Source organism: Mustelus asterias, chromosome 21, assembly GCF_964213995.1.
Source record: "Mustelus asterias chromosome 21, sMusAst1.hap1.1, whole genome shotgun sequence".
In the NCBI taxonomy this organism is placed as follows: Eukaryota; Metazoa; Chordata; class Chondrichthyes; order Carcharhiniformes; family Triakidae; genus Mustelus; species Mustelus asterias.
In genome coordinates this window covers 52,357,008-52,382,338 of record NC_135821.1, presented here as the reverse complement: position 1 = coordinate 52,382,338, position 25,331 = coordinate 52,357,008, and the positions used below count along the sequence as shown (strand labels likewise).

The following is a 25,331-nucleotide window of genomic DNA, read 5'->3' as shown; positions in this document are numbered from 1 at the left end:
AGCCCGGCCCCCCAACACGTGTAAGATAAAGGCAAAACACTGCGGATGCTGGAATCTGAAACTAAAGCAAAAAAATGCTGGAAAATCTCAGCAGGTCTGACAGCATCAGTGGAGTGAGAATAGAGCCAACGTTTTGAGTGTATGAAGTTTATTTATTAGTGTCACCAGTAGGCTTACATTAACACTGCAATGAAGTTACTGTGAAAATCCCCCAGTCACCACACTGTTCGGGTACACTGAGGGAGAATTTAGCATGGCCGATGCACCTAACCAGCACGTCTTTCAGACTGCGGAGGGGAAACTGGAGCACCCGAAAGAAACCCACGCAGACACGGAGAATGTGCAGACTCCGCACAGACAGTGACCAAAGCTGGGAATTGAACTCGGGTCCCTGGCACTGTGAGGCAGCAGTGTCATCCCAACTCTCAACATTGCCTCTATTCTCTCTCCACAAGTGCTGTCAGACCTGCTGAGTTTCTCCAGTATTTTTTTAAAATGGGCTGTTTGGCAATATGAATACAATATTACAGCTCAGCTATTCCCCTGCCAACCACACACACACCCAACCCTTCTTCCTGTGTCCAAACAAACTCTTTACACTTTGGTAGGATTCCATTAGTGTCCCCCTCCCCTCAAGTGAAACAGAAGATTAACATGTGATGACACTTAGTGACAACACCAAGATTGGTGGCATAGTGGACAGTGAAGAAAGTTATCTCCAATTGCAATGGGATCTTGATCAATTGGGCCAGTGGGCTGACGAATGGCAGATGGAGTTTAGACAAATGCGAGGTGATGCATTTTGGTAGATTGAACCAGGGCAGGACTTACTCAGTTAATGGTAGGACGTTGGGGAGAGTTACAGAACAAAGAGATCTAGGGGTACATGTTAAAGCTCCTTGAAAGTGGAGTCACAGGTGGACAGAGTGGTGAAAAAGGCATTCAGCATGCTTGGTTTCATTGGTCAGAACATTGAATACAGGAGTTGGGACGTCTTGAAGTTGTACAAGACATTGGTAAGGCCACACTTGGAATACTGTGTGCAATTCGGGTCACCCTATTATAGAAAGGATATTATTAATCTAGAAAGAGTGCAAAAAAAATTTACTAGGATGCTACCGGGATTTGATGGATTGAGTTATAAGGAGAGGCTGAATAGACTGGGACATTTTTCTCTGGAGCATAGGAGGCTGAGGGGTGACCTTATAGAGGTCTATAAAACAATGAGGGGCATAGACAAGGTAGATAGTCAATATCTTTTCCCAAAGGTAGGGGAGTCTAAAACTAGGGGGCAGAGGTTTAAGGCGAGAGGGGAGAGATACCAAAGTGTCCAGAGGGGCAATTCTTTCACACACAGGGTGGAGTGTCTGGAACAAGCTGCCAGAGGTAGTAGTACAGGCGGGTACAATTTTGTCCTTTAAAAAGCATTTAGATAATTACATGGGTATAGAGGATATGGGCCAAATGCAGGCAATTGGGATTAGTTTAGGGGTTTTTAAAAAAAAAGGGCGGCATGGATAAGTTGGGCTGAAGGGCCTGTTTCCATGCTGTAAACCTCCATGTTATTCAGAAATAGTTCAGAAGGGGGCACTAGCCCATGACAAACATGTTTTAGTCACTGGACCATATGGTGGTGCTGTGGTTAAATCACTGGAATACAAATCTGTAGCATTGGCCCACAAACGCAGAAAAAAGTGGGCTCATATTCCATCTTGGAAATTTCAAAATATTACTTCTGTCAAGCAGAGACACCTAGGGATGCGGATGCATAGTTTCTTGAAAGTGGTGTCACAGGGTAGACAGGGTGGTGAATAAGGCACGTAGCACACTTGCCTTCATCGGTCAGAGCATTGAATATGGAAATTGGGGTGTTATGTTACAACTTTACAAGATCTTGGTGAGCCCACATTTGGAGTACTGCATATAATTCTGGTCGTCCTGCTATAGGAAGGATGTTATTAAACTGGAAAGGGTACAAAAAAGATTTACAATGTTTGAATTATAAGGAGGCACTGAATAGGCTGGGACTTTTTTCCCTGGGGTGGGGGGGCGGTGACCTTATAGAGATTTCTTAAATCAATGAAGGGCATAGATAAGGTGAATGGCCAAGGTCTTTTCCCCAGGGCAAGGGAGTCCAAAACTAGAGGGCATAGGTTTAAGGAGAGAGGAGGAGTAACTTTTTCCACACAGAGGGTGTTGTGTATACGGAATAAGCTGCCAGGGGAGGTGGTAGAGGCAGGTACAATTACAACATTTAAAATACCTTTAGACAGGTACATGGTTGGGAAAGGTTTAGAGGCATATGGGCCAAATGGGACTAGTTCAGTTTAGGAAACCTGGTCAGCATATTTCTATGACTCTAATTCAGTTCACATAAATCTGGAAATTAAAAAAATCTAAAAACAAATCTAATTATTTTTTATTTTCCTATTCAGGGCAATCAATCTAGATAAATTACTCAATTAAAATAAGATCTATTTGAATCATTACTGAAAGTGTGTACTCATGAGAGTTTTAGATTTTTGATAGCGTATATTATCTCTAAATTTAGCCCAATACTTTAAGCTCATTCTTTTTTCCAGTAATCTACATACATTTTATTATTCGGTGTTCATTTTCTTGTACGGTGTACTTACTTGAAATCACCTCTATTACTACCATGTTACTATCTTGAAACGATTAGAACTTCACTCTAGCATATAGGTTCAAATACTCTCCAACCACAACCCAAAACTGGAATGATAACATCTGCAATTGCATCATTATGCATTTACACAGTAGTGTAGTGCGCAGTTCTATTTTGTATGCATCTGTCCATCTTAATGTTGAGATTCCTTGGTGAAGTGGTTCCAGATGTTTAGATGGTAATTTGATTTAGAGGTGGAGGTTCCAGGTCAGCTAATCATTTAGTGGCTCAGAAACTCAGGAAACCAAGTTAATTGAAAAAGAGATGCCTGTTGAGCAAAGCTCCAAGGCTAAGTAGATCCTCAACCTGTATTCCGTGAGCCACACAAATCACAAGGTAAATTACATCTTTAAATGCAAGAGAATCGGAGGTGCTTTTAAGACCACCAACTGCCATCATGACATACTGTTGACTTTGCAATCATCCTTAAATGCAACAAATCTGTTGCAGTTCCAATGATTAATTGAGGCCAACATGGGATAAATAGAATATTTGCGTAATAAGTGTGCTGCTGTTACAATATTTATGGAGTGATCCATGTGAATGTACCACCTTATCTCATAGGCTTGTAGCATGGGCTCAGGTCATTGAGCCTCAGCCAGATGTACTTTCTCAAACCTCTGAGCCTTCACTGATGTTGTGATCATTAATCCAACCTATAATATGCCTCCTTAGGATTCTGAACAATTATAGCGTGGCCTTCTTTGGATAGCATTGGTTCTACCACCTGTTTGGGTTTAAGGGTCAATTGCTTGCACTTTCTAGCCCTATCCTGAGAAAGCACAGGAGCTGCCTCTAATAATGGATCGTATAAACCAAGTAGTTCATGATTTTGACAAATTCACATTTTTGTACGAGCAGTTTGTAATTGTCATCATGAGAAGAGAGTGCTGCCAATGTAACAATAAAAGATGTGCTTAAAAGGTTGTTAGTCTTCCAAATTGAAGAGTCATCCAGTTCAGAAGGAAGGGAAGGGGAGATAGTGTTGAGGCTCTGGCCATAATTTTCCAACCCTCCTTGGATGCAGGGATGGTGATTGAGAACTAAAGGATTGTAAATGTTATAATGTTCAAAGAAAGAGGGATAAATTCAGTAATTACAACGCAAGTCAGTCTAAAAGGTGACAAACATTTACAATCACTAAACTAGGACAAAATTAATTAGTATTTTGCAAAGTCTGCACTAATAAAGTCAGCATGGATTTGTTAAAGACAAATTGTTGTTCGACTAACTTGAAAACCAGGACAAATTTAATTAGCATTTTGGAAAGTATGCACTAAAGAAGTCAGCATGGATTTGTTAAAGACAAATTGTCGTTAGACTAACTTGATCAGGTTTTTTGTTCAGTAGAAGTACCACATATTGGACCCATTAGGAAAGTTAAAGTTCATGTCATTACAGGGAAAGAGCAAGATAGTGGAATTAATTACATGGCACTCCAAAGAGCAGGTACAGACCCAATGGGTTTAATGGCCTTTTTCTATACCAAATAGCTATGGGGAATCTTGTGCCTTCCCATATGGTGGGTCAGCATTTAATCAGGTAGGAGGCATCTTCCCGCCCTGGACTTAATCAGGGGGAAGCAGAAATTGTGTCAGCTGTGTAGCAATCCATCACAGGCCACAATCAAGCTTAGTGAGCAATATTTCCAACTCCAATTCTCTTCCCGCATCGAATGGTCCACTATGGAAGACTTTCATCTGTTTCCAGGTAATTCCCGGAACAGGTCACTTGTCTGTCACCAGGGCCTGAAAGCTCAGGATGCCACACCACAGCATGGCTGACCAGGAGTCTCTCCCACTCTTACCACCAGCATACAAAGAAAAGTACAGCAAAGGAACAGACTATTCAGCCCTCCAGGTCCATGTCAATCATGATGCCCTAACTAAAGAAAAATCTTCTGCCCCTACTCGGACCATATCCTCTATTCATGTACCCATCCAGATGCCTCTTAAACATTGCTAATGTGCCTGCTTCCACCATCTCCTCTGGCAGTGTGGTCCAGACACCCACCACTCTGCGTGAAAAACTTTCCCCCTCTCATGTTTGGAAGGATTTGAAGGTTTACACACCTGTTGACAACGTTATGAATGCACCTTCCTCAGCTATCAATTCCTGGGATGGTATTCGAACCCGGAGCTTCTGGCTCAGAGGCAGGGACGGTACCCATTGTGCCAAAAGACAAATGAGCTCTATAGAAAACTTAAATCATTTGGACAGTCTCAGGTTGGCTGTAACTGTGAGGCACATTACAAGATGTACAGAAACAGGTGGAGGGATTTAGATTAATTTCCTTAGTTTACATTTTATTTCCATCACATTATTGAAACTCAAGACATAATCAAGACAATCCATTCACTATTCAGTTGCTGGTGTTTAAAGTTAATTGCATGAGCTATTTTTAATGAAATACATTTATTTCAAAAAATCTTCAAAACAAACATGAACAGTAATCTGCAATGCAGCCTTCAAGAACAGGAGAGAGGATTACACACCATCAGTCCAATAATAGCAAACATGTTTTATTTTGTTTTCTTCTTAAAACCATGGTTGCATTCTCTGGAGTCGTGAAAGCAAATTCTAAATCCGGAAACTATAACGTAAAAGCTCAAGCGAAGTGGATATATCAACAACAAAACATCCAATCAACTTAAATTATATCCATGTTAACACAAGTTTCAAGCAGCAGAATAAACCTCCATTCACTGGATTGATACTCAAATGGCACAAAGGTGTTCATGGTTACGTAATCTAATGCGCAAAGGTATATGGAAAGACAGCAACTTGCAGGAAAAATGGGAAAGAATGGATAGATTACATGTGATTGATAGCGATGTTATTGGATCATTTCGTTCATTAAATCAATACATTTTGCCTCTGCTCCTGATCTGCGAGTGTGCTCGCGTTACAGAAGTCCCTCTTCATAATAATTTCAAGAGCATTGACGCTTCTTGTGGCACTCAAAAAGCAATGTAATGGATTTACTGGACTCTGAAGAAACTAGTCCCCATCCATTACAAAATCAATCAGGTCTCCAAATATAGGTACATAGATTTTCGTAATCTTGATTAGACATCACGGTGCACTTTTTAAAGCAATTCAGTTAACCTTAAACAGATGCTTTTCTATTCTATAATTTATGAGAAATATTACTGCTCGAGAATCTTATGGTAATAGGAGCAGAGCAATGTCACAAGCAATGGATTATTCTGATGTGTGGAGTTTGAGAAGCGCGCACAGGAGTCAGATTTTCAGCAGTTGTCAAATGTTTTGTTAATGTAAAATAAAATTAGGCATTTAATTTTAACAGAAAATATCCCGTTTTGAGGCCAAGAATATTAAATGCCATCCTAAATCAGGATATTAGCATTTATGAATCAAAGCAGCAACTGCAGACTCCAATTAAACAGTGAATGTTACCTCCTTATTAATCTTCTGTTCACCACACATTTGTCGCAATTGTTTGGAGCTTAGATAATGTGCCAGTCTATTCCACTGGGCATTTACTGTAGAAGCCCCGAGCATTCTGGAAGTGCATTCTTCTTGGTAGGGTAGTGCAGTTTTTACATTTTATGCACGCTATAGCATCAGCAGTCACATTTTAAGCAATGAAGTGTGTCTGAGGAGTGATGAGGTCAATTTTGTGATCTGTAGGGTTGGCAGAAGCTTCATATGTACAAAGTGTCACTTCATGTCTGTGGCCCTGTCACAAAAAGGAACATTTCATCGTGTTACTCAATTCTAGCAGAGGATTATTTTCTTATTTAAAAATACAATGTCCATCAAGGGACTGATGTCAGTGACCCGGAAGACAAACTATTTAAAGCGTTGCTTTCAAGTATATAGGTAAAGCACAAATTGTATTAGAGAAACCACTTAATTTAGCTGAGTAATATGCATTTACAACGGCTAATACATCCATGAAATATTTTCTTTTTGCACCCAAATACCTTAATGCTCTGTATAGATAAATGCTATCAATTTAGAGGAAAACTATCGGACTGTTCTGTGTTCTAGACAAAATAGGAATGGAGTTGAGAAAATTTTCAACTTCATCGAAGTAGTTTAGATTTAAAGCTTAAGCATCAAAAGAGAAATTAAACCAACATTTTACCCAATTCATACCTCTGCTTCAAAAAACAATTTTAAATCTTCAAATGTTGGAGGCAATATGGTGCTAACTGCAATGTTGTTTTAATTAACAAAAAGAATAAAATTACCACCCTCTATAACCTTCTCTTTTGATCTTCTTTAAAATCCACTTTTGCAACTAAACATTTGGCCACACCTCCTAAAATCTTCATATTTGGCTTGGTGTCCATTTGTTGTTTTGTGCCCATGACATGTCCTGGGATGTTATACAAGTGGAAGTTGTTGTTATTGAACAGCAAGATGCTACATTTGCCCCCCTGGTGGTGCGCTCTGCGTTAATCACCACTTGCTGACACAGACACACGCTGAACTGCTAGTTAGTTAAAAAGTAGTAAAAATAAAGCTGCAAGTGAGTTTGGTGGCTAAATGCATCAAACAATGTCCTGAGTCAGATGCCTGCTTTGCATACAATTTGTCAAGTGATGTTCTAATTAGTCATGGTACGTCTGGCTAAGGAATAGAACAAACATGTGTTTTAAAAATTCTCATTGTTGATTATTCTTCAGTGGTGGATCTGCAAAATGGACTTAAGGTGACAACAGAAACTGGATGAACTCTGATGTCCTTAGGACTAACAAGTAAATAGTTCAACACTGCCTCTCCTCAACTCATTTACAGATGACCATGTCATGAGGGTACCAGACGGATACTGAAGCCTGTGGAAATTAATCCAACTATAAATCACATCACCAAAAGAGGAAGGGTAAAAGGAACAACCATGAGAGATAAATTTCCACTGCCAATCAGATTTCCAGGAGTTGAGGAAGAAGCAGGATTATTCACTGATTTACATGGAAATTATCCAGTATATTTTATTTGATCATAAGCCTTGCATACTTCAAAATACTGCAGGGTAATATATACAACAAGCCCCAGTGAAATTACACACTTTCACTGCAAATATCATGTGCTTTTCCAAGGGCCATCGATCTCAAAAGGACATCAATATTTGCTATGCAATATCACTAAGGTGCAAGATAAAAACTCATACCAGTGAATCCTTTATAAAACTTTTCAAAGCTAATTTTAATATTTTTCAGTCTCACCTCTGACCATTCCCCTCGCAATCCTACATAATAAATTTTTGTAGTCTCTGCACCAAAATTCTTGGTGATGTGAATGGAAAGATGGTGAACACTGGAGAAACGAGCTATCCTAAAAAGGAACAAAATACACAAGTGGAAATATTAAAAAGTATTGAACCTGCTGTAGTTACTAATTAGGGTATAAGTAATACAATGTACTATTTTCTGCATGTAACAGTGCACAATTATAAAGTGGTCTCTACCGAGTGGTACAACTTTAAAATACTGATAGGATATATGCTGATGGCTTTTGAAAATGTAAAAGAATAACTATGCATATTTTAGCCATTTTGATTACACTATCCAATACACTTGCTGAGTGCCTGTACAGAGTATGATAGCAAAATAATTTGGCTGGCCTGCAAGGAACAATGTAGGAGATAGGAATGTTTTGGACACACAGCTTTCTGAAAGTGATGCATCTTTGGCCACCTTTGATGGCACCCAGCTGGTTGCCAATGCAGCTTTTGGAGGTGCAGGTTAAAACCATCTACTTGGTTGCCTCTGGAAGCAGGAACGCTGCACTATTTACATTTACCTTTTGCCACTTTGGATTGATCAGTATCAAACTGCAAACAAATGGGCAAGGACTGAATTTCAACTTGTACTGAATTTTCAGCAGGTTTTTTGTTTATTGTTGTAGGGACCGTGTTGTGACTATCTAAATTAATTTCACCCTCAGTATAAGGGAGAACTTTCATCCAAGCAGTCTGGATCTGAACCCAAGTTCCAAAGGATCAGTGTGCTAACCCATACTATATATACACACTCCTACCAAAGCAATACTGGCAAAATTATGTAACAGTTTTTGAGATAACCAGATGTGCTAAACATTGTTAATATATTTTGGAACTTTGAGCAAATTCTGGAAGATTACTGTGATTATTCTAAATTACGATCTGTCAGGCAAAACCAGAATTTAATAAATAATCTCCTGTGGACCATTATTTATTAACTTTCAATAACAAGCATTTAGTTTCAGTTCCACATTATAGAATTCCTATAGTACAGAAGGAGGCCATTTAGCCCATCGAGTCTGCACCGACTCTGAGTATCTTATTATCACACCACCCTGCTCTATCCCACGGCTAATCCATCTAACCTACACATCTTGGGAAACTAAGGAGCAATTTACTATGGCCAATCGACCTAACCTACAAAACGTTGGACTGTGGGAGGAAACCGGAGCACCCGGAGGAAACCCACGCAGACTCAGGGAGAACGTGCAAACTCCACAGACAATCACCCAAGGCTGGAACTGAACCCGGGTCCCTAGCGCTGTGGGGCAGCAGTGCTAACCACTGTGCCACCGTGCTGCTCTCGATTAGTATCAATTCAAGACATTTCGGGGGTTGGGGTAGGGATGGTGAAGTAGGGCAATAGTATAAAAGCCCCTCATTTTAAATTTACTATAATAGTAGACAGGGTAAGATAAAGATTACAAGGATATATATATATATATACACACATACACACACACATACATATGGAAGAAGGATTCACCATGTGCCTAATACAATATGCAAAGGTATTGTCTGTATAACCACAAATTTAACCAAGTATTATGAAATTAAACTGTATTCCTGATGTGCTTTGTAAACCTTCGCCAATGGATGATCTAACTGCTCAGCATGATGGGAAATAGACAGACCAAATTCTTTTGAGACAATGGAGTAGCAAGAGCAGTTCTCCTTATCGCCTTGAGTCAGGCAGCTGCAAGTTAAACAAGGCTTTGGAATATATGGGAGTGCATTAGCTCATGGTTAGAGGTTGGTAACGGGACTGGGCATTAGCAATAAATTTGACTTTGCTTACCAATTAAAATTTGCAGGCGATAGCAATATCCTTGAATCTACCAGATTTATATAGTTAGGTTTCCTAGTAACGAGGGAAGAACTTTCAGGTGCAATGGACTAAGGAGCTCCTAATCCTGCTGATAGGTAGAGTGTTACTGGCTAACGTAATAATGTGCAATATGGCAATTGGACCCTCCAGTTTGGGTGATAAGCTGGGCAGGAAATAGAAATGTTCAGAAGAGTTTATTAATCTCACACTTGTACTGTTATGTCAGAAAGGGTAGCTGGTGCTTGCTGACTATCTTTTCTCCTTTTCGCTCTTTAACTACATGGTGTCTTTCGTGGCTTTGTATTGGTTGAGTTCAAGACTCCCCCAGAGGAACATCCCAAAAAATTCCTCTTACAGGTGGAGTGAGAACTGATTTTCAACATTGGTGCAAAACAGGCTTGTAGTAAACTGATAGCCAACTTTTACACTGCTTGATTTTTCTCTTGATTAGAAAAATGGATTTGGTGTATAACAAGCTGCCAATTTGCCGAGTGTGTTTCAAATTACTGGTGAAGAGTACTTTCACCTCTTTTTAAAAAGCACAACAAAAATGGACATACTTTGTGGTATATTCCAACTCCCCTGTGAGATCTCGGCTAAGCGGAAACACTTGATCAGGTTCTCTACCTGTGTCATCAAATGACATATGTGGGATGTTCTTGTACCTGATTGAAAGTAAAGAATTGATTAGTATATTCTATATCACTTGCAGAAAATTTGCAAGTGTATAAACATTTCAAAGATAGATAACATTTCCAGATTCATTTCTGACTTTATTTTTCTTCCTTCTGTCACAATGATGTGATTTGTGCATGAGCTATATTAATCTGTAATCTCACTGGCTAACTAAGCATATACTGAACTGTTTAAAAACGAAAAATGACTTAAGATACTGACTAAAGATGGCTGCCACAAGTCACCTAACAACTGGTACTGTAAGTTGACCAGTTCCACGGTAAATTGCAATTCAGACATGCCCAGACAACGTCATGGAATTTCACACCAAAGGATGTCAAGAACTACTTTGAAAGGATTTAGTGAAAAATGTACCAGACCTAATATTTCATAGAATAGAAATATGAAATCATAGAAACCCTACAGTACAGAAAGAGGCCATTTGGCCCATCGAGTCTGCACCGACCACAATCCCACCCAGGACCTACCCCCATATCCCTACATATTTTACCCACTAATCCCTCTAATCTACGCATCCCAGGATACTAAGGGGCAATTTTAGCATGGCCAATCAACCTAACCCGCACATCTTTGGACTGTGGGAGGAAACCGGAGCACCTGGAGGAAACCCACGCAGACACGAGGAGAATGTGCAAACTCCACACAGACAGTGACCCAAGCCAGGAATTGAACCCAGGTCCCTGGAGCTGTGAAGCAGCAGTGCTAACCAATGTGCTACCGTGCCGCCCCTCTGAGAGACTACCACTCCAATGAAACAAAGTTTGCTAGAACCCGGTTGGCATAGAGATAATGGGGGGGGGGGGGAATTCCCCAGCCATTCACGCTGGCAGGATTCTCCGATCCCATTGGCAGTGCACTCCCTCATGCAGGTTTCATGGTGGCATGGGGTGACATCAATGGGAAATTCCATTGAGTGACGGGGCCAGAGAACCCCGTCACTAGTAAATAGCACGCAGCTGAGAAAATCTCTAATACAGCAAGGAAGCTGCAAACAATGTCAGTAGTCTAGAAAAGCTGCCAATGAATCAGTAAGGATCGCCCTTTTCTCCTCTCCCAAGATGAGATCCTATCTCTTGCAGTTTAAAAATCCAGCACAGAGACAGTGGATTTTCCATCAAAATGAAACTGAGGTGCAAAGTTCATTTACTTCTGGAACAGAATAAAAAATAAATTGTCTCCAGCAACTTTAATTACAGGGGCGTCAACTCAACTCCTGGAATGTTAAAAGGAACTTTGCCGCAGTCACAATGCCCAGCCAATGATTCTAACAGTGAGCTCTCAAGTTTCTGACTTTTCGGCATTAGATAATTTGGCAAAGAAATTACTTACATATATAACTTGTAAACATTGCAACTTGTCTGTGTGCAAAGGTGGGTTGCAAAAGTGCAAGAAGTATAGCTTTACCTTTTTAAGTATTTTGCTACCTCTACCTGGGTGGGTTTTTCAACTCAAAAACAAACCCCTTTTTGTTTTAAAGCTCAAATGTCTGTCAGATTTGTTACTTTGCAATCAGTGCATAAATAGTTAAACAAGACATTGAGTAAAATTCTTCCATCCTTCTAAATCCTTCAAGAAAACACCCCAAGTCTGACCAGAATGGGGTTATCAGAAGGGAGTCAAATTGTAACCCTCCTCATGTGGCTGTAACATCTCATATTCACAGAAAGCCACAAGCCAGCTTCCTTCATTTGTGCTTATAACTAGCTACATTAAATCACAATTAATGTTGTACCACAATCAGTCAGAAAAATGTTTGCTGCAAGTCATGAGGATACAATACATGTAGCTCTATTATAATCCTCTCCGAATACAACACAGACAGACTAAAAATGTTCTCAGCTAGTGTAAAAAATAAGAGCAGTAGACCATATAGCACGTCAAACCTGCTCAGCCACTCAATACAACCAACCCTGGCTGATCTATGGCTCTCACCACTCCTATATTCTTTGATTCCCTGCGAGACCAATTATCTGTCTATCTCGGCATAAATTTATTCAATAATGGAATATCCACAATCCTCTGGGGAGGACAATTCCAAAGAGGTTACTACTATATTTTCCATCTGAACAAACATCCAAGAAAATCAAGCTTGCCACAATGTATTTACAATTTATCTCATCCCACTGGATCACCTGCTGCCCTGAACAGGCTTCCCTCTCTTTGTACTTCCACAGCCCCCAACGCTATAACCACACAGCCTGTTCTGCTCCACACTCCAGCTGGACAGCTTGTCCCATGTTGTGGAAAGTCATATTTCTGGTCATAACCAAGAAATACTTGTATATCATACAAATGTTACTGCACCTTTACTGTCATTGTTAAAGCTCAAACTTGAAGACCAAACCAGGGAATTTTATCCTAGTCTGAAGAAAAGGCATTCCTGGGAACTGGTTTCAAGTGCTCACTGAACGAAGGAATTCACATTAATATACATGTTACACTTATGCCACAATTGCCAAATTTACAATATACATTCAGGATGCACTTTGGAAACTTCTCTTGCTCTATTGAAAAACTGTTATTAAATCTTCTGGGTCTAAACAGACTTAATAGACAGCCTTTATTTTCCCCTCTCTTTGCACATTTCACTGCTTATATCCCTGCCACATGACTGTACCTGCTCCCCTCCTCCCCTTTGCCACTGTGGCACCCAAGGATCCCCACCCCACATATCGCTGCCTTCAGCACAGGATGATCATAGTTCAACAACTAGTGAAGGTAAATAATTGGGGCCCTTCCAGGGTTGCCAACAACCCAAGAACATTTCTTTGGGAACAAGTATTTTTATATAGCACCTCCTACAGAATATTAAATAAGGTGCATAGAGTCTACGGCAAAATAAATGATCTGTGGAAGGGCTAGGCTTGATGGGTTGAATGGTTTCTTGTGTACATATAACGTCAGTCATTCACCAAGCATGAAGTGTTTATGTGGGGACATAGAATGTTGAATAAATTTTTGTGATTCAGTGTTGCAGGTCGGTAAATTATTCAGATCCACCATTTTTAATCCCCACAACAGCTCAAGTTAATGCTTTGAAAGTACAGCATTCATTAGCAATTTGTCACAGTATACAAAAAAAATCTCACTGGGATTGCATATTTGTAAAAGCTGGGATAATTTTAGTTAGGCTAACGATCACTTTTAGAGCATTCAACAGTTTAGTTAATTAGTAAAAATATAGCTTTAGATTCGATGATTAGCTGTCCAAAGACATGTATACATATAGCTCTCACCTAGAACCATCTAATGATCGACAGTTTCATAGCAAAGGCATAAGATGAACCTATTCCATAGTTAAATACAATTCCAATTTTTAAACGGATATATTTTAATGATGTTAAATAGCTTAAAATAAAATGTTCTTTCACTTACAATCTCATTTCTGATGGATGGCTGTCATCATCTTCTCCCATTATTATTATTCCTTTCAGCTTCACATTGCCTGTGAAACTGAAACAAGATGAACAGTAATTAACATCTTAGACACCTCCCCAGATCTAGGACTTTATTCTGGTATGTGCAGCAGGTCTCCTCCATAACTCACTTTAAGCCAGTGGTTCCCAAAGGGTGCGGCAAGAGAGGATGGCAAGCGTGGCGGGAAGATTCAAGGACAATCAAAGAAACATTTAAACATGGTTTAAACAAGCATTGTTTTATACTTTCTGGATGTCCCATGATCATATTATAAAGTAGTTGTGTTCTATGTTATGAATCAAGCACTGCTAGGAGTTGTTTTTTTTTTGTTTTTGAATGCATTTATCATCAATAAAAACTTCAGGGTGGCGCGAGCAAATTTTTATTCCGAAAGTGCGGCCCAGTGAAAAAAGTTTGGGAACCACTGCTTTAAGCAAACAAGTATGTTTCAAAAAAATTGAGTCTGAAACAAATCTTAGGTCCATCATTCGGCAGGCGTGTTCAGCCTTGCACTCCTACATGAACACCCTCTAATCCCGTGACTGGCTCCCTATCCTCAGTGCTCCACTCTGTCCTCTGGAACTCACTCCATTGCTGCTTTCAGTGAAGCCATGTCCAAACCTTTCTGGTGCCATATTTTGTCTTCTGTTCAAAGCATTGTAAATTCCAATGTAAGAAATGCAGGATGTATGTATTCTGTACAATAAAAGCTGGCAATGAGACTCGGGCTCCAATTCAGCTTTTTCCATTCTGTACAAATTCATGAACTGACTTTTCATGGGGTTGGATTTAATGCAGCTCGCCATGGTGGGAACTAAGAAATCCTGGCCTGCTTGGAGGCCCTTCATCAACTTTCCACTGGTAGGAGAATCTCCCTCCATTAGGCCACAGGGCAAATGAAACGGACGTGGAATCCCTGACCAGTGGTGGTTGGATGTCCAAATGGTAAATGAGTTGATGGTGCAAATCAGCACGAGTGGGTACGATCTAGTGGCCATTACAGAAACGTGGCTGAAAGGTGACCAGGACTGGGAGATGAATATCCAGGGGTATCAGGCGTTTAGGAAGAATAGACAGGAAGGAAAAGGTGGTGGGGTCGCGCTATTAATAAGAGATAATATCAGGGTAGTACTGAGGGATGACATAGGCTCTGAGGAACAAAACGTGGAATCGTTATGGGTAGAGATGAGGAATAGTAGAGGGAGAAAGACACTAGTAGGTGTGGTATATAGGCCCCCAAATAATAATGTTGAGGTAGGGAGGGCTATAAACAAGCAGATAAGGGATGCGTGTAAAAACGGAACGGCAATAATCATGGGGGACTTCAACATGCACGTTGACTGGCAGACTCAAGTCGGTAAGGGTGGAATGGAGGAAGAGTTCTTAGAATGCTGTCGGGATAGTTTCCTTGAACAGCATGTTACGGAACCGACGAGGGAACGAGCTATTTTGGATCTGGTATTGTGTAACGAGGTAGGTAGAATTAAGGATCTTATTGTGAAGGACCCTCTTGGGTCTAGTGACCACAATATGGTCGAATTTCTGATTCAGATGGAAGAGGAGAAAGTTTGGTCCCAAACCAGTGTCCTCTGTTTGAACAGAGGGAAATATGATAGGATGAGGGATGAATTGGCTAAGGTAGACTGGGAGAGCAGGCTGGCAGGTAGGATAGCTGAGGAACAGTGGAGGATTTTTAAGGAGATCCTTTTCAGTTCTCAGCAAAAATATATTCCAGCAAAAAACAAGGATTGTAAGAAAAGGGAGAACCAGCCGTGGATAACGAAGGAAATAAAGGAGAGTATTAAAATAAAAACAGCTGCGTACAGAGTGGCCAAAAATAGTGGAGAAACAAGTGATGGGAAAAATTTAAGAAACAACAAAGAGAGACTAAGAAAGCGATAAAGAAAGGAAGGATAGACTATGAAGCTAGGCTAGCAATTAATATAAAAAATGATAGTAAAAGTTTTTATAAATATATAAAAAGGAATAGAGTGGCTAGAGTGAATGTTGGACCCTTGGAGGACGAGAGGGGGGAGTTAATAGTGGGAAATGAGGATATGGCTGAGTCTTTAAATAAGTTTTTTGTGTCGGTCTTCACGGTGGAGGACACAAATAGTTTGCCAAATATTAACGATAGAGGGTTGGCAGCAGGAGAAATACTTAATACAATTAATGTTACCAGAGAGGCAGTGCTGGGTAGACTAATGGGACTGAAGGTGGATAAGTCCCCGGGTCCGGATGGAATGCATCCCAGGGTATTGAAAGAAATGTCAGAGGTAATAGTGGATGCGTTAGTGATTATTTATCAAAACTCGTTGCATTCTGGGGTAGTGCCGGTTGATTGGAAAACGGCTAATGTTACGCCGCTGTTTAAAAAAGGAAGGAGACAAAAGGCGGGTAACTATAGGCCGGTCAGCTTAACGTCTGTAGTAGGGAAAATGCTGGAATCCATTATTAAAGAGGAGATAGCAGGGCATCTGGATAGAAATGGTTCGATCAATCAGACGCAGCATGGATTCATGAGGGGAAAGTCGTGCTTGACGAACATGTTGGATTTTTATGAAGATGTGACTAGGGCGGTTGATGGAGGAGAACCGGTGGATGCGGTGTTTTTGGATTTCCAAAAGGCGTTTGATAAGGTGCCCCATAAAAGGCTACTGAAGAAGATTAGGGCACACGGAGTTGGGGGTAGTGTGTTAAAGTGGATTGGGGACTGGCTATCCGACAGGAAGCAAAGAGTCGGAATAAATGGGTGTTTTTCCGGTTGGAGGAAGGTAACTAGTGGCGTGCCGCAGGGATCGGTACTCGGGCCGCAACTATTTACCATTTATATAGATGATCTGGAGGAGGGGACGGAGTGTAGGGTGACGAAGTTTGCAGACGACACAAAGATAAGTGGAAAAGTGAATCGTGTGGAGGACGGAGAAGATCTGCAGAGAGATTTGGACAGGCTGAGTGAGTGGGCGAGGATATGGCAAATGGAGTATAACGTTGATAAATGCGAGGTTATACACTTTGGAGGAAATAATAACAAATGGGATTACTATCTCAATGGAAACAAATTAAAACATGCTACCGTGCAAAGGGACCTGGGGGTCCTTGTGCATGAGACGCAAAAGCCCAGTCTGCAGGTACAACAGGTGATCAAGAAGGCAAATGGGATGTTGGCCTATATTGCGAGGGGGATAGAATATAAAAGCAGGGATGTCTTGATGCACCTGTACAGGGCATTGGTGAGGCCGCAGCTGGAATACTGTGTGCAGTATTGGTCCCCTTATATGAGGAAGGATATATTGGCATTGGAGGGAGTGCAGAGAAGGTTCACCAGGTTGATACCGGAGATGAGGGGTTTGGATTATGAGGAGAGGCTGAGGAGATTGGGTTTGTACTCGTTGGAGTTTAGAAGGATGAGGGGGGATCTTATGGAGACTTATAAGATAATGCGGGGGCTGGATAGGGTGGAGGCGGAGAGATTCTTTCCACTTAGTAAGGAAGTTAAAACTAGAGGACACAGCCTCAAAATAAAGGGGGGTCGGTTTAAGACAGAGTTGAGGAGGAACTTCTTCTCCCAGAGGGTGGTGAATCTCTGGAATTCTCTGCCCACTGAGGTGGTGGAGGCTACCTCGCTGAATATGCTTAAAGCGCGGATGGATGGATTCCTGATCGGTAAGGGAATTTAGGGTTATGGGGATCAGGCGGGTAAGTGGTACTGATCCACGTCAGATCAGCCATGATCTTATTGAATGGCGGGGCAGGCTCGAGGGGCTAGATGGCCTACTCCTGCTCCTATTTCTTATGTTCTTATGTCAATTCGACTCATTGAAGAGCCTATTGACACCCATTATCTCCGAGCTCACCACAATTTAGTGATGCCTCGGGGATTTAATGGGAGGCACACAGCTTTCCTACACCTTTGAAAGGCCATCCAGCAAACCCTGTCATGCTTTACCAGCAGCTTCCAGGGATGGCGTTTCCTCTATCAGGAACCATGTGCCCAAATGAGGGACTTGACATCAGGAAGGGGAGGAGCCACTGAAAGGCATGCCCTGCTCTTGCCTCGGAGACCTATTGCCCCCTCCCTCATCTCAGCCTCGCTCACCTTTGTTCTCAGGTCCCATGATGTTTCTGGGCATCTGGTGGGAGGCAGTGGCATACCGATTGTCACTGGACTAGTAATTCAGGGCAAGATCTGGGGACCACGGCAGATGGTGAAATGGGAATTCAATTTTTTTTTAAAAATCTGGAATTAAGTGTCTCGTGATGACCATCAAACCATTGTTGATTGCAGTTAAAAACCCAACTGGTTCACTAATGTCCTTTAGGGAAGGAAATCTGCCATCCTTACCTTGTCTGGCCTACATGTGACTCCAGATCCACAACAATGTGGTTGACTCTCAAAATGCCATCTGAAATGGAGGGCAGTAAGGGACAGGCAATAAATGCTGGCCCAGCCAGTGATGCTCACATTGTGTAAAATAAAAAACTGCCAGTCCTTGGCTCCGGTACAAGAGATCTCAATCGCAGAGGAGGCTCAAGTGCTTTAAGGGCACTTGATTCTGTTGGGCCTCCACAACAAACAGATAAGAGTTCCCTCCAACCAGTGGGCAAGACCCCCATTGGCCCCACAAGATACAGCCAATGGTGTTACACAAAGCACTTTGTTTAACTACAGATTAAGGGTTTATTTCCTCTGAAGTTTAATAGTGACACCAAGTGGCAAATAAATTATATTTCAATGAACAGTAATGGAATTTTTTTTTTTCACAAAAGGCATAGAGTCTAAAACCCAAAAAATAATAATCTTAAATCTTACCAAGACTTCAGTTAACATAGAACATTACAGCGCAGTACAGGCCCTTCGGTCCTCGATGTTGCGCCGACCTGTGAAACCAATCTAAAGCCCCTCTAATCTACATTATTCCAATCTCATCCATATGTTTATCCAATAACCATTTAAATGCCCTTAATGTTGGTGAGTCCACTACTGTTGCAGGCAGGGCATTCCACGCCCTTACTACTCTCCGAGTAAAGAACCTACCTCTGACATCTGTCCTATATCTATCACCCCTCAATTTAAAGCTATGTCCCCTCGTGCAAGCCATCACCATCCGAGGAAAAAGGCTCTCACTGTCCACCCTATCTAATCCTCTGATCATCTTGTATGCCTCTATTAAGTCACCTCTTAACCTTCTTCTCTCTAACGAAAACAGCCTCAAGTCCCTCAGCCTTTCCTCATAAGACCTTCCCACCATACCAGACAACATCCTGGTAAATCTCCTCTGCACCCTTTTCAATGCTTCCATATCCTTCCTATAATGCGGTGACCAGAACTGTACACAATACTCCAAGTGTGGCCGCACCAGAGTTTTGTACAGCTGTAACATGACCTCATGGCTCCAAAACTCAATCCCTCTACCAATAAAAGCTAACACACTGTACGCCTTAACAACCCTATCAACCTGGGTGCCAACTTTCAGGGATCTATGCACATGGACACAGAGATCTCTCTGCTCATCCACACTACCAAGTATCTTACCATTAGCCCAGTACTCTGTATTCCTGTTATTCCTTCCAAAGTGAATCACCTCACACTTTTCCGCATTAAACTCCATTTGCCACCTCTCAGCCCAGCTCTGCAGCTTATCTATGTCCCTCTGTAACCTGCAACATCCTTCTGCACTGTCCACAACTCCATCGACTTTAGTGTAATCTGCAAATTTACTAACCCATCCCTCTACGCCCTCATCCAGGTCATTTATAAAAATGACAAACAGCAGCGGCCCCAAAACAGATCCTTGCGGTACACCACTAGTAACTGAACTCCAGGTTGAACAGGCGGCACGGTAGCATAGTGGTTAGCACTGCTGCTTCACAGCTCCAGGGTCCCCGGTTCAATTCCCGGCTCGGGTCACTGTCTGTGTGGAGTTTGCACATTCTCCTCGTGTCTGCGTGGGTTTCCTCCGGGTGCTCCGGTTTCCTCCCACAGTCCAAAGATGTACGGGTTAGGTTGATTGGCCAGGTTAAAAATTGTCCCTTAGAGTCCTAAGATGTGTAGGTTAGAGGGATTAGCGGGTAAATATGTGGGGGTAGGGCCTGGGTGGGATTGTGGTCGGTGCAGACTCGATGGGCTGAATGGCCTCGTTCTGCACTGTAGGGTTTCTATGATTTCTATGATCCACCTCTTTGGTCACCTTCGCAAAGAACTCAATAAGGTTTGTGAGGCACGACCTACCCTTCAGAAAACCGTGTTGACAATCCCTAATCAAATTATTCCTTTCTAGATGATTATAAATCCTATCTCTTATAATCCTTTCCAAAACTTTGCCCACAGCAGAAGTAAGCCTCACTGGTCTATAAATTACCAGGGTTGTCTCTACTCCCCTTCTTGAACGAAGGGACAACATTTGCTATCCTCCAGTCTTCTGGCACTATTCTTGTAGACAATGATGACATAAAGATGCCAAAGGCTCTGCAATCTCCTCCCTAACCTCTCAGAGAATCCTAGGATAAATCCCATCCAGCCCAGGGGACTTATCTATTTTCACACTTTCCAGAATTGTTAACACCTCCTCCTTAGGGAACCTCAATCCATCTAGTCCAATAGCCTGTATCTCAGTATTCTCCTCGACAACATTGTCTTTTTCCTGTGTGAATACTGACAAAAAAATATTCATTTAGCACCTCTCCTATCTCTTCGGACTCCACGCACAACTTCCCACTACTGTCCTTGACTGGCCCTAATCTTACCCTAGTCATTCTTTTATTCCTGACATACCTACAGAAAGCTTTAGAGTTTTCCTTGATCCTACCTGCCAAAGACTTCTCATGTCCTCTCATGGCTCTTCTTAGCTCTCTCTTTAGGTCCTTCCTGGCTAACTTGTAATTCTAAGCGCCCTAACTGAGCCTTCACGTCTCATCTTTACAGAAGTCTCCTTCTTCCTCTTCACAAGAGATTCAACTTCTTTAGTAAACCACGGTTCCCTCGCTCGACCACTTCCTCCCTGCCTGATAGGTAGATACTTATCAAGGACACGCAGTAGCTGTTCCTTGAACAAGCTCCACATTTCAATTGTGCCCATCCCCTGCAGTTTCCTTCCACATCCTATGTATCCTAAATCTCGCCTAATCATATCATAATTTCCTTTCCCCCAGCTATAACTCTTGCCCTGCGGTATATACCTATCATTCTCCATCGCTAAAGTAAACGTAACCGAATTGTGGTCACTATCACCAAAGTGTTCACCTACCTCCAAATCTAACACCTGGTCTGGTTCATTACCTAGTATCAAATCTAATGTGGCCTCGCCTCTTGATGGCCCATCTACATACTGTGTCAGGAAACCCTCCTGCACACATTGGACAAAAACTGACCCATCTAAAGTACTCGAACTACAGCTTTTCCAGTCAATATTTGTAAAGTTAAAGTCCCCCATAACAACTACCCTGTTACTTTCACTCCTATCCAGAATCATCTTTGCAATCCTTTCCTCTACATCTCTGGAACTTTTCGGAGGCCTATAGAAAACTCCCAACAGGGTGACCTCTCCTTTCCTGTTTCTAACCTCAGCCCATACTACCTCAGTAGATGAGTCCTCATCAAACGTCCTTTCTGCCACCGTAATACTGTCCTTGACTAACAATGCCACATCTTCCCCTCTTTTACCACCTTCCCTGATCTTACTGAAACATCTAAACCCCGGAACCTGCAACAACCATTCCTGTCCCTGCTCTATCCATGTCTCCGAAATGGCCACAATATCGAAGTCCCAGGTACCAACCCATGCTGCAAGTTCACCCACCTTATTCCGGATACTCCTAGCGTTGAAGTAGACACACTTCAAACCACCTTCCTTCCTGCCGGTACACTCCTGCAACCTTGAAACCTTATTCGTGACCTCACTACTCTCAACCTCCTGTACACTGGAGCTACAATTCAGGTTTCCATCCCCCTGCTGAATTAGTTTAAACCCTCCCGAAGAGCATTAGCAAAATTTCCCCCCCAGGATATTGGTACCCCTCTGGTTCAGGTGTAGACCATCCCGTTTGTAGAGGTCCCACCTACCCCAGAATGAGCCCCAATTATCCAGGTATCTGAATCCCTCCCTCCTGCACCATCCCTGTAGCCACGGTTCAACTGCTCTCTCTCCCCATTCCTCTCCTCGCTAGCACGTGGCACAGGTAACAAACCAGAGTTAAGGAGTGTTGTGTGCCATTTTGAGCTCCACATACATAGGAAAAATAGAGAAGTTTTAGAAAGTGAATAATTAAGATTCATAAGGATGTTGCCTGGTTTGAAAAGATACAAATATAAAAAGGCTTGAAAAATTTGGCATTTTACATTAGAACATTGCAATTACAATGAATTGATAGAAATGTTTATTAAGTAATGAGGGTTCAAGAGCATGAGGTGATAACTAAAATTTAGAATAGAGGACAGGAAAAACGTCTCTTCATGGAGTTACAAGACAGAGATCATTTGCTGAATTGCATAAGTCATGCCAACATTCAAGGTTAGATTGGATGACGAAAAATGAGTTAAAGAGTTATTGAAACAGCTGAGTAAATACGTTTAGAACTATTTGCTGTAGTGGAGGATTAAGGTTGACACAGCCGAATGGCCCAATTCCATAACATCACTTCTATGCATCAGTATTTCTATGCATTTGCAGGGGAGCAGGAAAAGACCAGAATGAAAAGTATACAGGGGCACTTTTACAAATATCCTAAAGATCCAGTCACAGCATTAGCAAAGCTTGCACCCAGTTTGCCTACAGCTGTTGTGCAGTTGGAGAAATCAGAGATTCAGCGTACCTTCAAATTTCTGACATAAACCCAGCAAGCAAAAACAAACATTTTTTAAAAATCAGACTTGCAGAAAGCTTAGCACTTATTTGTTATTATCCTGTGGATCTCACATATTTGATAGCATACATGTGCCTTTCATATAAATATATGTTTCAATGGGGTGGCACAATTACATTTAGAAGGTTCTTTTTAAAATGGTACTTACGGAATATTAAATAGTAATTCCTCATCGTCATCACTTTCTACAAACTGCAATAGAAAAACATACCAGACATTGGTACAGTTTATTTTCAGTCAGCTATATGAAATGGCATTGCCATTTATTCAAGATTTTCTGGATCCAATACTCCTGCATTGCTAATTGACCAATTCCTCTATTCTTTCAAACACAATATGCATAGTCAATTTGGTACTTTAAGTTTTGCATCTTTAATCATCCATTTACCTTTTAACCTACTTGCAACAAATATAGTCCTGATCTGCAATGAAATTAAATAGGCAGGCATTTTTACTCAAGTTTTTTTGCCTAGCTGACCTGCAGAAACAGCTTAAAACAATACATTATCAGATGCAAAGTTTGTCATTTGACTTTACATAATTGTACTCAGCAAATTTAACATAGCATTGCTCACTATTCACTTAAGAATTTTTTGCAACAACTAAAAATCATATTATCGTACCGCCATGTAACTGTTGAGACGCTAAGATGCAAGTACAGGTCTCAATGAGATCTACAAAATTTCTGAATTTTGTTTCCCCAGATGGAAATCTTGTTTTTTTAAAATTTTCCTGTCTGAAAGACACAACTGCTTAGCATTCACCAACACTGCTAGTGCTATGAATAACACTATTGTCTAGTTTGCCACTGCTGCAGTACTTTTAATCCACAGTATGTATACTATGCAGTCTGCAGTGAACTAATCATTGGAGAACTAATACTATCTTACATATTTCTATCCACTGCTGTAACTCAATTATAATCAAATTACTATGGAATTAAAAAAGGAAAACAATAGACCATTTGGCTGCAACCACATTGGGACACAACACTGGCACACCCAACCCAACTGACTCCCTAAACTGGGGAATGGTGCAAAGCAGAGTGAGCTATCCTGCAGACAAGCTATGCAATGGCCTGACATTGGTATGATTCTTAAAAATATGACTATTAGCCAGTTCTCTTCAGTTGTATGACAGACGGCAACCCAGAACAAACCCAGCAAACTTGTGGACACAGCAGCATTCATTCAGGGAATGATTCCTTTTGGCAACGGTCTTAAATTTTTTTATCGAGTTAAATTCTGCTCTGGTGGTGCATGATGTGATCACGATCAGATGGCATCCTCATGATCGCTTCTAGGCAATGATTCTTCTGCAAAATACATTAGAGGTTTAGTTTAATTTTATCCCGAATAACAGGATTTACTGTGAACCTCTGGACTTTGATCCCAGGCCTTCCCTCTGGCTCTACAGTCAGCAATTTGCACCGAGTAATGTGTGTCCCTGTAACTCAGTATTTGAGGCCTCTCTCTCTCTCTCCCACACCCTGCCATGTCTGAAGAAGGACAAGTCCTGCTGGCCACACCTTGCTCCGGTCCAGTCTCTCCTCCCACGGCTTGAAGACCAGTTTTCCGGAGCCCTCACTCGCCTCGTTCAGACACTCCAGCCTCTCCTGGTCGATTTTCCGAAACAGGCCATACTCCAGGCCCCTCTCGGCAGGCTCCTGGTGCGCCTCGCACTCACACGGTCCATGCCCGTGGCTGTGTCCAGACATCTTAACTGCAGCCTGTTGCTACCGCCGCAAAATGTATTCGCGCAACTGTCGTGCGGCGAGGGGCCGCCGGAGCGACCCCGGTCACATGACCCGGCGGCGGAGTGGGACAGATAGAGCACTTGCACATCCGCCATCTTTACCCAGCAAGTGCAGCACAGCAATGGTAGTTGTAACTCAACTGCATGTCCCTTTGAAAATAATAACAGGCGACACTTTTCTCCCGTTAAGATGAGAGGACACAGGTTATAGTCCAACAGGTTTATTTGAAATCACAAGCTTTCAAAGCGCTGCTCCTTCATCAGGTGAAGTGGAAAGAGACACGCAGGCACGGAACATATAGGCAGAGTGACGATTGCCCGACTTCTCCCATTAGCAGCCTCTTAAAAAATATATTTACACTCGAGGTTTAGCACGGGTACACTGACTGAGGGAGAACAATCATACCCTTATAGAACCAAAAGAGAAAATGCTGGAAAATCTTAGCAGGTCTAGCAGCATCTGTAAGGAGAGAAAAGAGCTGATGGTACGAGTCCAAATGACCCTATGTGAAAGCTGAAAGGCATAGAAATCATACTCTTCTTCTTCTTAGGCAGTTCATTGGAGTTGGGGAAGACTTGCTTCGCTGGGAAATGGGTCCTTAGACAACACCTTCCAAACACAGGACCACTTCCATCGAGAAGGACAAGGGCAGCACCACCACCCACAGGTTCCCCTCCAAGCCCTTGCCATCTGACTTGGAAATCTATCACCGTTCCTTTGCAGTCTTTGGGTCAAAATCCTGGAATTCCCCGCCAACGACATTATTGAGTTAAATTCTGCTCTGGTGGTGCATGATGTGATTGTAATGAGATGGCATCCTCATGATTGCTTC

The 25,331-nt window shown here is 41.8% G+C and overlaps 1 protein-coding gene across 1 annotated transcript; it reads right to left on the bottom strand.

Moving 5' to 3' along the window:
* Window positions 1-5,708: 5,708 nt before the first annotated feature.
* Window positions 5,709-24,605, bottom strand: pithd1 (PITH (C-terminal proteasome-interacting domain of thioredoxin-like) domain containing 1). Its single transcript, XM_078237866.1, has 6 exons — window positions 24,272-24,605; window positions 22,892-22,935; window positions 13,840-13,917; window positions 10,329-10,433; window positions 7,885-7,993; window positions 5,709-6,389 (listed from the first exon to the last, which is right to left on the bottom strand). The coding sequence occupies exons 1-6, from the start codon at window positions 24,458-24,460 to the stop codon at window positions 6,288-6,290; spliced, it is 627 nt and encodes a 208-aa protein (XP_078093992.1). The 5' UTR covers window positions 24,461-24,605; the 3' UTR covers window positions 5,709-6,287.
* Between the last annotated feature and the right edge of the window lie 726 nt (window positions 24,606-25,331).